A 12,314-nucleotide genomic window follows, 5' to 3' on the forward strand; every position below is an offset into this window, starting at 1 on the left:
AGGAGAAGAATCTAGAAGCTGCCATTACTCTGGGAACCCTTGGCACTGGCCCGTGGTTTTCTGTGCCTCTGCCTCAACCTGTAAACCAACACCCCTGGGTCTCAGGCTTTTGCAAATGTTCTCTCTGCTTCAGCGTTCTCTCTTCTCCATCCACTCCACACGGTACCATCCCCCAACCTATGTAATTTACATCCAATCTTTAGGTCTCCGATTAGAAACTGCCCCCTCCAGGAACCTTCCAATATCCCCCAAATCTAGGGAACTCTTTCTGTGTTCTCTTACTACCTCCCAGGTTTCTCCTATTGTAGCACTCGCCTGACAAAGTGTGACTAGTTTGAGACCCTCTGCCATACACCATTAGTTACTAAAGAGCAGGGATCTTAAGGGCCGATTTAACAAATGAACAACAATGGTGAATAAAGTGATGCTTTTACTGAGGTACAGATCAAGCGCCTCAAGACCTACTTACCACCCGCCGCTAACCTGGCCAGGACGCTCTGGAGCACAGCACTTTGTCACTGTGTCTCACTGGAGGGGGTCACCTCCAAGGTGCTCTGCATGAGCCTCTCAACTTGCAGATGGGGACTCAGTGGCAGCCCAGTGCTCCCCTCCACGGTGCAATGCAATGCCAGGAGAGCTAATTAGCAGGATCATTTTGGTAAAGCTCTTTGAGCGGCTCAGAGGAGAGCCCCCTGGGAATTGTAGGGCGGCTGCTTTTTCCTCCCTCCTCAAAAGGGCCTTTACAATTCCTCAGCTATGCCTTTTACAGAACCAGCAGGCAGGGCAACACCACATCATTCCAGCACTGACAGACAAAAACCCAAGCTCCGCCCCAGCCCTTAACCCCCAGCCCTGTGGCACGCTGATGTCCTTCAAAGCGCACTGCAGTCAGGCACCCCACCCACCCACCCACCACCATCCCCGCAGGGAACATAGGGGCAGGGATTTACGGCCCCAGGTCACATCTGGGGTCAGTCAGCTTCTCTGGGGAAGCTAAATGGAAACAGCCCCACTCCCAAATGGATTTCACAGCCAGCCGGTTCACAGCCTTAAGCAAAAGATGACTCACAGTCCCACCCCTACCCCAACACACACACAGTTAGGGAGATCTGTCTCCAAAAGGGACCTTCTGAGGGTCCCTCTTTGGGGACTCCACTACAAGAGGATAGCAACATAAGCACACTTCAAACCCAGAAACTAATAGGGCTTTTCTACTTGGAGAAGTTTTCTCTCTGATTGATCATAGGCTACCTGTCTGCAAACTAAGCTCATATTCTGAAAATAGTACCTGTGGCCCAAATCCTCCTAAGGCTAAAACAAAGCATAACAGCCAACTGCTAAAATGCTCTAAGCGCTATGTACATATTAAAGTGACTAACCCCTTGCAACAACTCCAGAGGGTTCTATGACTACCCTCATTTTATACATGCAGGCAGTGAGGCCACAGAAGTAGTAAGTGGTAGAGCCTGGACTTGAACTCAGGCACTGAAGCTCCAGAGTTTATGCTCTCCTGCCCACTGCCTCCCTAACGGACTACACACCAGCCAGGGCCACAAGCAAAGGACTGGTCACAGCCCTGGCTGCCATGGCTTTGCTTCAGCATAAGCTGCAGGGGACATAGGAAGACCTCAAGGATTGGGGCTTATGACACGACACTCGGAAGGACTTAGTCAAAATTCCTTAGGGCAGTTTTTGGACCTGCTACTATGTGACCTTTGGCCATTCACTCTCTGGCTGGAACAACATGGTAAAATACAGATCCCCAGTCAAAGGATCACAGGTCATGGGTAAGCAAAAAGAAAAAGGAAGAAAGCATAAGGTCACCAGGATTGGACTATAAATTTCTTGGATGATGAGAGAAGCCCTGTAGTGATCAGGAAACCCACGATCACCAGGCTCTCTCTCCTGGGCAGGAGGACTTGCTGGAAAGGAACCAAGAGCCCAAGAAAGGGAGGGCTGAAGAACAAATGAGGCACTGAGTACAAAGCAGGACACCAGAGCAGACTGTCAGGAGGCACTGTTTGATGGTGACGGATAAGAGGCATCGCATTCAATTGGAGTGCATTCTGAGTCCATCACATTTAGCTGGAGTGCATTCTGGCCCTAAGAGACTGGATTGGAACCATTATGTGTGTGTAGCTCAGACTCCCACAGAGACAGCTAAAGTGCCTCCCTGGGTGGGAGCCAGCCTTTCCTTCCTACCTGAAGAGCATCACTCCATACAGTAAGATTCCCCCAAGACAGGATGAGAACTCAGGTCTTCAAACACATCCTGGAAGACCCTGTCTGCTAGGGAAGTAGGAGGCCAGAGAAGAAGGTGATGAGGCAGACAGCAGCCAAACCCTCAAACCAGGTACCCACACCTACCCCATCCTACCATATACCACATCCAGTTATCCTAAGTATGCCCCAGCCATGACCTCTTCCATCCTGTAACATGAATCAATCCAGTCAGTCATCAATCAGTGAATCAGTCTTCTAGAAAACTCGCTTTCTCAGCCGGGCATGGTGGCTCACGCCTATAATCCCAGCACTTTGGGAGGCCGAGGTGGGCGGATCACCTTTGGTCAGGAGTTTGAGACTGGCCAGGCCAACATGGTGAAATCCCGTCTCTACCAAAAATACAAAAATTAGCCAGGCATAGTGGCAGGCACCTGTAATCCCAGCTACTTGGTGGGGCTAAGGCAGAAGAATCACTTAAACCTGGAAGGCAGATGTTTCAGTGAGCTGAGACCATACCATTCTACTCCAGCCTGGGTGACAGCACAAGACTCCATCTCAAAAAAAAAGAAAAAAATGAAAACTGAAAACTCTCTCAAGTCCTATACTTGTGAAGCCTTCTTTGATCAGGTCCCCAAAGACTTTTCTCTTTTTTTGAAATAGGGTCTCCCTCTGTCACCCAGGCTGGAGTGCAGTGGTGCAATCACAGCTCATTGCAGCTTTGACCTCAAGCGATCCTCCTGCCTCAGCCTCCTAAAGTGCTGGGATTAACAGGTATGAGCCACCATACCCAGCCAAGCTTTCTTTTTGATGGGCCTAAGAAGCAGCTCAGACATACACCTTTAAGGATCGAGGGGAAGAGAGAGAGGTTTCTTTTTTTTCTTTAAATTTAAGCCTAAACCACACCCTTCCTCCACCCACACCTGTCCTCTGAAGGAGCGTCCCTGAATATTGCAGGTGCAGAGGCAGGCAGGCTGCAGCAGGCCCCTGGATTCCCAGCACAGTAGACTGAAGCCACATCCTTCCCCTCCCCACTACGCCTCAGCACCATGCCCCATTCTGACCCAACAAGGAGAAAAAAGGCACACCCTCATAACCCGCAACAGCCTCAGTGTTCTGTCCTCAGGCCTCCTGTCACTGAGGCAATGGGACCCTGCTCCTCCCCCATCCCACAGGGTCACAGGGAGCCTTCTGGAACTCTGTGTCTCTGGTCCTGGGGAATGCCCAGGAGTCAGCCCACTCCCACTGGCTCTCCCTCCCAGGTCAGTGAGCTGAGGACAAGGCAGGAGAGGGGAAGAGGACACTTGGGGGTGAACCCTCTGGTGGGCACACGAGAGACTCCACAGAAAACATTCTGGTTCAGAGAGGCTGATGTCATCGTTTCGTCCACCGTCCTTCACTCCCCGCTCAAGAATCAGAAGCCACACCGCACCACAGCTGCTTTGGAGCCAGGCAGAAAAGGAGCGAGGGGGGGTCCCCAGGGGCAGCTGCTCCAAAGGCCCCAGTCGGGAGGAATCCACACGACACCTGCACACAGGGAAAGTCCTCGTGGCCAGGCGCAATGGCTCACGCCTGTAATCTCAGCGCTTTGGGAGGCCGAGGTGGACAGATCACCTTTGGTCAGGAGTTCGAGAGCAGCCTGACCAATATGAGGAAATCCCATCTCTACTAAAAATACAAAACTTAGCTGGGTGTGGTGGCATGCACCGATAATCCCAGCTACTCAGGAGTCTGAGGCCAGAGAATTGCTCGAACCCGGGAGGTTGCAGGGAGCCGAGATCGCACCATTGCACTCCAGCCTAGGCAACAAGAGTGAAACTCCATCTCAAAAACAAAAAAAGAAAGTCCTCGCTGAGGGACAGCAATGGCGCAGCCCTCCTGTGTGGCCTTCATCCCTCAACTACATCATCTGCTAAACATTCCAAGGGCTCTCAAAGCCAGGGTGGCCCAGCAGCTTTTGTCCTTCCCCAAAACAATCCCCATGACGGCACTTTCGGAATCTCTTCAAAAAGGGTGCCAGAAGGAAGCAACAGAGAAAAGCTAGAACTTTTCCAGAAAAAACAGTGTGGAAGCAATGTGAACTTTCAGAGAGAGATCTCTCTCAATTAAGATCTCAACTAAGATGGTGAAATCCCTCAGCTGTGCTCTTACCCGCAGCTTGGCGCCACTCTGGGCCACTCTGCTCCCAAACTGTCCCCAGAGGCCCAGCTCTTGCCTGTCTGTTCCCATTGCTCCCCGCACCCTAGGGGCTCTCCTGGGGGAGAGGAGGACCCCCTCCTAGGGGACTCTTGCCCCTTTTCCCAGCAGTTTCCTCACTCTGACCCCTCCCTTCCCTCCTGGAGATTCAGGAGCCCTGAGCACCCTAATAAAGCTTGAGAGAAGGCTCCCCGGGGAGTGACTTTGTGTGCATGTGAGCAACGTGACTGCCTGCAGAGGCTGTGCCAACAGTGTGACCAAGGTTTCTGGGCCACCCAAACCCAGCCCAGCTGGCTCAAATTCATTTTCCCTCGGGAATGCATTTTCCCACCACCTAAGAGCAGCAGGGCCCATGCAGTCTGGCTGGGTCCCTGCAGCAGGACCACAGCTGCCAGGAAGGAAAAGGACTGTGTGGTGCCAGGGGAGCCCTCCCACATGGACTCCAGGAGAAAGTCTAGGCCTGCAACTGAAGTCCAGAAAATTCCCTCGGCCTGGCCTTGGAAGGAAAGGAAAGCCAGGCACCTTGCTCAGAGGGAGGGCTGTTCATCCATACCCCCCATCCCCACCTCCCCAACATGTGCCCATGTTGTCTCTCAAACCTGGAATGTGTCCCCAGACCCTCTGCCTATACACATTTAGCAATCACCTCCTTCAGAAAGGCCTCCTCAACCATTTCCCATTTCCCAACAGACACACTACTGTAAGCTGAATCACGCCCCCGCCCAAGGATATCTACAGCCTGACCCTCAACCTATGAATGTCACCTTATATGGCAAAAGGGACATAGAAGGCAGATGTGATCAAATCAAGGGTCTTAAGATGGGAGATTATCCTGGATTGGCTGGGTGGGTCTGATGTGAACATAAGGGTCCTCATAAGGGGAATTCGGCAGGAGTCAGGGTCAGACAGAAGTTTGACAATAAAAGCAGAGGGCCAGAGAGAAGGAGACTGGAAGATGCTACACTGCTGGCTTTGAAGGTGGAGGAAGGGGCCACAAGCCAAGGATACAGGCAGCCTGGGAAGCTAGGAAGGGCAAGGAAACAAATTCTGCCCTGGATCCTGCAGAAGGAACCTGGCCATGCAAACCCAGTCTGACTTCTCATCTCCAGAACTTTAAGACAACAAATGTGTGTTGATTTAAGCCACTAAGATTGCAGAATTTGTTACAGTGGCAATAGGGAAGTAATGTACTCCTCTAAACTCGAAACACCCTGAGTATCACTTAAAGCATTGGTCTTGGGGCTTGATATGTACATGCATCTCTTTTGGCCGATACAGTAAAACCCAGTGGGCTGGGCCTTCTTTCCCATACCTTCCCTTCCGCCCCAGAGAGCAAGGCACATCAGGTGTTCAATAAATGCCTGCTGGAAGGACTGTGAGATGGTGCCTGGATGAGCTCACCACTCACACAGTCAAGAGAAAGGTAAACAGTGGGTGAGGTCAAGACCAAAGCCAGTTCCTCCTAGTCTAATGAGTCTCCACATTAGTCACTGCCAGCAAGTTTCCGATCAACCAAGAAGCGCCAGGATTGGTGACTGCTCATTCACCCTGGTAGTCCCATCCTACTTGGCCCCAGACAGGGAGCTAGAGCATGGCACAGCTGCCCCACTGGGCTACATACTAGGTGACCAGCCACAGGAGACTGAGAGGAAGGGGAAAGTGGCCAAGTTTAGAAAAGGGGCTATGATGATCTGGTCTCTCTGCAAATGTCCCAGGAAGTTTCATGTAAACATCTGCTAAAGCCAAATGGGGAAATTATTGTTTATTATAAATTGCTCTTGTTCACAACCAGGGTAGAGGTCACTTGGGTGCCAGCACAACTTGTCACTATGCAATGTGCCCCAAAAATGGAACAGCCAAAGAAAGCCCTAAAAGGTGTTACTAGAAATTACCCCCTGGAAATCACAGACAGATCCAAAGTTCCCAGAGGCCCTACCTCTCTCATCTTGAGGTCAAAAAGGCTCACAGAACCACTGCTACTTACCAGCAAAGTTCAAGAACCCAGCCCTGCAAATTCGCCATCTTTCCAGCCTCATCCCCATTTCAGGGGCTGCTTGTTTCAAGGCCTCTAGCCTGCAGTGGGGTGGGCGGGTAGGAGGAAGCTGCATATTACTACTGCCTCAGGTTCAAAGGCACTGGAGAATCTCACCAGGAACCAAGTGGGTGTGGAGGGGCCCCATTGGGTCCCTCTGCTTTCTCGGCAGGAAAGAGAATATGCACAGATGCAGTGGTGCCCACAGAGGTCAAATGCAGTAAACTCATCCACTGGCTCTGGAGTCAGGCAGACCCCGTCTGAATTCCAGGCCCTCCACTTTTCCTGGATGTATGTGCCCTTGGGCAAGTCACTTCACCTCACCAAGCTTCAAGTTCCTCATCAGGAAAATAGGCATAGTAATAATGCCAACCTGACTGGGTTGTCTCCAGGGTTGAGATGATATAAGTAAGTAACCCATACATCTGACACACAGTAAGACCACTGAGAACGGTGGTGGTGGTGGTGATGATGATAACGGATAAATTACTTATTTGTTCTGCAAGCATCAAGACAATGAGATTTTTCTGCCTTGTACCTACAATGTTTGACCCACATCTCAAATTAATAATAATGATACAAGTTAAACTTGGTGAACCAGCATGACCTAACCTTCCCCGACAACCCATGTGTTTATCCATCTTCTATGATCTCAACATCAATACAGACCATGATCTTCTTTTTTTTTTTTTTTTTTGAGACGGAGTCTGGCTCTGTCGCCCAGGCTGGAGTGCGGTGGCCGGATCTCAGCTCACTGCAAGCTCCGCCTCCCGGGTTTACGCCATTCTCCTGCCTCCGCCTCCCAAGTAGCTGGGACTACAGGCGCCCGCCTCGTCGCCCGGCTAGTTTTTTGTATTCTTTAGTAGAGACGGGGTTTCACCGTGTTAGCCAGGGTGGTCTCGATCTCCTCACCTTGTGATCCGCCCATCTCGGCCTCCCAAAGTGCTGGGATTACAGGCTTGAGCCACCGCGCCCGGCCCAGACCATGATCTTCTAAGGGCAGACACACAGTAGTTCAGCTGGAAAGGAAAAGTAGCCTGACACCCATACCCAACAGGAGGTCAAGCTAACAGATGAAGTATTAAGTGAGTCTGAATCCCGCCGCTATAGCAGACAGGGTGCATTCCTCAGGGATCCACACAGAGAGACGGCATGTACTACCGGGAGCTGGAGAGGAACAGGGCCGGGGGCACCGCACGCCTGAGCAAGAACAGAAGTTAAGGCAACTTCAGAGAGCAAAAGCACAAATAAGTGATTAACAAAAATAACAAAAACCATCCTTGACACTGGTGCCTGGGTTTTAAACCCATCTGCAGGGTAGACATCTGGGAGGGCCAGGGCGTAAGACAAAACAGCAAGGTACTGGGAAGGGCTCCAGTGCAGACCCATTCCTAAGTCACGAGGAATATCAAAAAACGGAAAAGCAGAAGAATGTGTATGAAAGAGCCTGGGGACTACAGACAGCATTCCTCCAAACTACCCTAGCTCTGCCTAGCCACTGCATGATCAGGAGCAAGTCAGCAGGCTCTTTGTGACTCAATCTCTCTCTGATTTGAAGATAACCCTAGTAATGTTCCGACCTAAGCTGTTTACCAAGCACCTACTGTGCACAAAGACATCATGGCAGCACTGCAGTTAGGACAAGTCACACACAGACCCCACTTTTCAGAGCTTATATGCTATAAGGCAAAACAAGACAAGGCAAAACAAGACAAGGCATCTGTAGGAAAAGGAGGGAGAGAATCCAGTTGTGAGCAGGATGGGAGTTCAAGACTGTCTCCAGTTTGGGAACTTATTCAACACTCCTGAACATGAATGCCAGGCCCTGGAGATATGACATGAAAAATACATTGTCCCTGTCTTTGAAGAACTTGAACTTCAGAAGGAAAAATGGCCACATAAACAGAGTATTCACAAAACAATGCCTTGAGTCCTAGTACAAAAGCATGAATAAATAACTGTGCTAACAGAAGAAGGAGTAGCTAGTGCTACTTGGGGGACCAGGAAGCTTTCTAGGAGGAGGTGACATCTTAGCGGAGTCATAAATGATGAGTAAGCTTTTGCCAGGTGAAGAGATCTGAGTGCATTTGCTGCCAAGAGAGCAGCTGAGTCCTGAGAGGACCCAGACCACCCGCATACCCCAGGCATCTGGCAACAAGAGGCTAGGCTGTAAGGCAGGCCAAGGACAGATGGAAGGAATCCACGTGGCTTTGTGGGAAAGGACAGATCCAAGCCAGGTCTGGAAGAACAACTACCAAGACACGTGGAAATGGGGCTCCATGAGACGAGGTGTAAGAATGTGCCCTAAAAACGTCCAAACCATGATATGGGCTGTGGCTGCAGGTGTCCCAGAGCCAAGGAGTGTTCGAGAAGAATGCAGAAGCCAGGAAGGTGCTGGCTGTTCAGAGACAGCTTCAAGGAGGAGCAAGAGACTGGGGAAACATTGGCTAGAAAGAAGAAGGAGACCCGTTCCAACCCTTGTAAAGGGGGAAGAAATGAGACCCAATATATACATGAAGAGATGAAGCTACATTTAAATTAACTGCTGTAGGAGCAGGAAGAGAACACCTACTCCAGAAAACTGAGATGTCAGTTCTTAAATGGAAGAAATCTCTCAGTGGGATTTCAGGCTAGCAGCTCTCAACTGGGCTTGGGGAGGAGCTTGTGTGCATCTTACTACCCAAGGGTTTTTTCCTTCCCCCAATTCTCACTTTCCCTTCCCAAGCACATCAGAATGGTGGCTTGGAGGCAAGGCTGCCAGGGCAACTCCCTAAAACACAACTCCCCTCCCAGTTCCAAGCATGAGCCTCCAGACCCGGAAAGTTCCGTAGACAACCCGGCCTTGCCCCTCCCTCGGGCCTTGCCTCTTCTTTGAAGGTGATACAGCAAGAGAAGAGCTCCAACACACCCCCTTTCTTTGCCCTGGGCTCTGACCTTGGGCTTGGTGCCTGACCCAGAGAAGTTAGGAAAGTGGATTTTCCAAAGCAGACCTTATGGACTCACACACACACACACACACACATATGCAAATTCCCAAAGGCGGCCAGCCCTTCAGCCAGCAGGGCCTCACACACTTCCCCTATCCTACAGAGCCCAGGGGGCTCCTCTCCACCCATAACTCCTTCCCCCATTCCCCTGTGTTCCCCGCTTCCCCTTCTAAAGGACCTCACCAGAGAGGCCTAAGAAACTCATCCAACCAGTTTCTGGGTAGAGGAGGGGCACCTTCCTGCCTCAGCTGGGAGGATACATGGACCAGAATTCAGACCGGTGGGGCAGTATTACCCAATCCCAATTCTGGGGTGCACACGTGTAGAGACACGGCCCAGGAAGCAGCCTCTACTCGTGGAAAAGTGAGGCCTTGATTTGGGGTCAATCTGCCCCGATATCCATGCACCTGCTGCTCAGAGCTATGACATGGTGGGTACCAGGGTCGGGATCGGGGTCTGCTGCCCACTGGGGAGGAGACAGGGCAGGGGAATAACCTCCTTTCAACTGCTCTACCAGCTGCCGCTTGGTTTGATCCAAAACAACCACCCTCTGTGGATTCTGGGAAAAGGAAACATCAGGAAGAAGTGGGAGATTAACTCTGCTTGTGTGTGTGTGTGTGTGTGTGTGTGTGTGTGTGTGTATGTCTGTGTGTGTGTGTATGTCTGTGTGTGTGTAGGGTCCTACATGACATTCTCTAACCACCCAACTCCAAATGTTCAAGACGAGAAGTCCCCCTGAAGCCCCCGGCAGAACCAAAAGGACTGTCTTGCTGTCACCCAGCCACATGACAGTTCACTAAGAAAAGTGGTTCACCTACACCTGCTCCCTTTATGGTCCTCAGTGTCTAACCCACAGGGAAAAACCTGCCTTTTACCCCAAAGCCTGTGATTGGCTGGGTTTCCTGGGGGAAGTCAGGCAAGGCTTAGAGGCCTGGAGTTGAAAGAGTCCCCATCCCACCCCATTCCCATCCCCTGGCGTGGTCCCAGCCGGGTACCTACCGCTTTCCTCAGGAGGGCTCCCATCCGGGCACCACAAGGGTGGCAAGGGGCCGGGCAGCCGCATTGTCCCCAGCACTGGCAGCCCAGCAGTTAACAGGCTTGGAGTGAGCAGTGAGCTGCCACCAACAGCCTCGGGAATTAAAGCGCCCGCCGCCTCCTGCAAAACTTCGTCAATAAACGTTCTATTCAGAACCAGTTCCGCGTGTGGGTCATACTTTCTGCATTTCTCTCATTCCTGATTGCTGGGGCGCCCTAGCCCAGGAAATGCAACTTCCCGACACAATTCTGCAGGTCCCCGCTGGGTAAAGACCCAGGCCACAGCCCTGGGAGGTGAGGGCCACAGGGGTGAGGACCTGCACAAACCTCCAGCAATTAAGCACAGGGGATACTAACTGCAGGAAGTCACATACTGAAGACTCCAGAACAAAGCCAGATCATTCAGCAGCACAACAATGCTCTGTTTATGCAGCACCTCCCCCACTCCAGGCCCTGGAGGCTGAAAGATAATTAACCCTTCTGCCCTCACAATAGTAGGGGCAGAGAGGATGGACAGGTGGCCATCACTATTTTACAGGTCAGGAAACGGAGGCACAAGTGGCTGTCCAAATACCTGGCTGAAATAACCCCAGCTAGCATTTATTCGAGTATACCAGACATAAGGCAAAACACATTCTCTACATAATCTCCTCAAAACACTCCGGTACCCAGGGCCATACAGTCAGGGAAGTATGGGAGCCAGGGTTTGCTGGAATCCACAGTCCCTGTGCCTTTCACCATTCTCTCCACAACCTCCCACAGGGTCCAAGAGATGAGCAAAGAAGGCCATCTCTCACCATTCCTAGGAACGCCCTCACGCACTTTTTGCTTGTAAGTAACACTTTTTGCTCACAAGTTCCTAGAGTATGAGGCAACCTCAGAAAGGAGCCAAAATGAATTCGCCTGGGAATTCATAACTCACCTGTAGATGCCTCCAGAAACGGTATGTAACCAGCAGTAGACAACCCCAAGACACAGGCCTTCCTTCTCTACCCACACATTCTTGCAGTGGGGGTACCAACCTGCACGGGGTCTCAGTGAGTAGCAAGTATTCCAAGCTGTTTTCTCTGAGTGTTCTGTTGCCTCAACTCAGTAACAACCTCCTAAAGGTAAGAACCAGGTCTTCCAGCGTTTTGTGCTCTTTTTTCCCCCAGGTCCTCTGGCACTCAAATCCCTACTTCTCATTTTGGCCACTGTGTAAAAACACGCCAGAAGAAGGCGGAAGCACACAAGATAGATGGTATTTGGGGGGCTTTTGTGCTGGGAGAAAAAGGCATCCCCAATGGGAGCACAGGTATTAAGTTTGGGAAGGGAAGGCCAAGCTGTTCACCTCCTCTCTGCTGCCTGGTCATACCCAGCCCAGAAGAAAGCTTCAGAATCATGGTTGGGATGACTTCCTGTGTGAAAAGAAGACTACTCAAATTCACTCACATTTATTGACAGTATAAACCATGTGCCACATGCTAGGGACACAGCAGTGAATAAGACAAATCCTCATTCTCATGGAGCTTACATTCCAGTGAGGAAGACGGCCACAAAAAGGTAGACAAATAACTAACACATTTTTGGAAAGTGTTTAAGTGCTATGAAAAAAAATAGAGGAGGGAAAACAGAGTGTGATTGAGAGATGGGAATTTCCACTAGCTAGGGAGGACTGGGAAGGCATTACAGAGGTGACTCTGGAGCAGAGACCTGTATTGTAAGAAGCAGCCAGACATGTGAGGCATTGGGGGACGAGCCTTCCAACAGTCTTTTCCTCTACCCCACCATAGCCATCCACTCACACGTCTCCTATGCCCTAGACCTCATCATCACCAATAAGTGCACACTTCCAAAACCTTGAA

At 51.0% G+C, this 12,314-nt stretch overlaps 1 protein-coding gene across 8 annotated transcripts in view; it reads right to left on the reverse strand.

Annotated features, from left to right (window-relative positions):
* PLEKHG3 (pleckstrin homology and RhoGEF domain containing G3) overlaps nucleotides 1-12,314 on the reverse strand; it is a 73,869-nt gene that overhangs the window by 17,855 nt on the left and 43,700 nt on the right. For 3 of the 8 annotated variants that reach the window (XM_033187744.1, XM_033187743.1, XM_033187737.1), the window contains exon 1: nucleotides 10,435-10,819. The exons of the other annotated variants lie outside the window; for them this stretch is intronic. In XM_033187744.1, coding sequence (XP_033043635.1) covers nucleotides 10,435-10,458 — 24 coding nt within the window. In that variant the 5' untranslated portion in view covers nucleotides 10,459-10,819. Of the gene's footprint in view, nucleotides 1-10,434; nucleotides 10,820-12,314 lie in introns of those variants that run through there. 8 annotated transcript variants of the gene reach the window in all.

Source organism: Trachypithecus francoisi, unplaced genomic scaffold (genome assembly GCF_009764315.1).
Source record: "Trachypithecus francoisi isolate TF-2019V2 unplaced genomic scaffold, Tfra_2.0 Lachesis_group3, whole genome shotgun sequence".
Lineage (NCBI taxonomy): Eukaryota > Metazoa > Chordata > Mammalia > Primates > Cercopithecidae > Trachypithecus > Trachypithecus francoisi.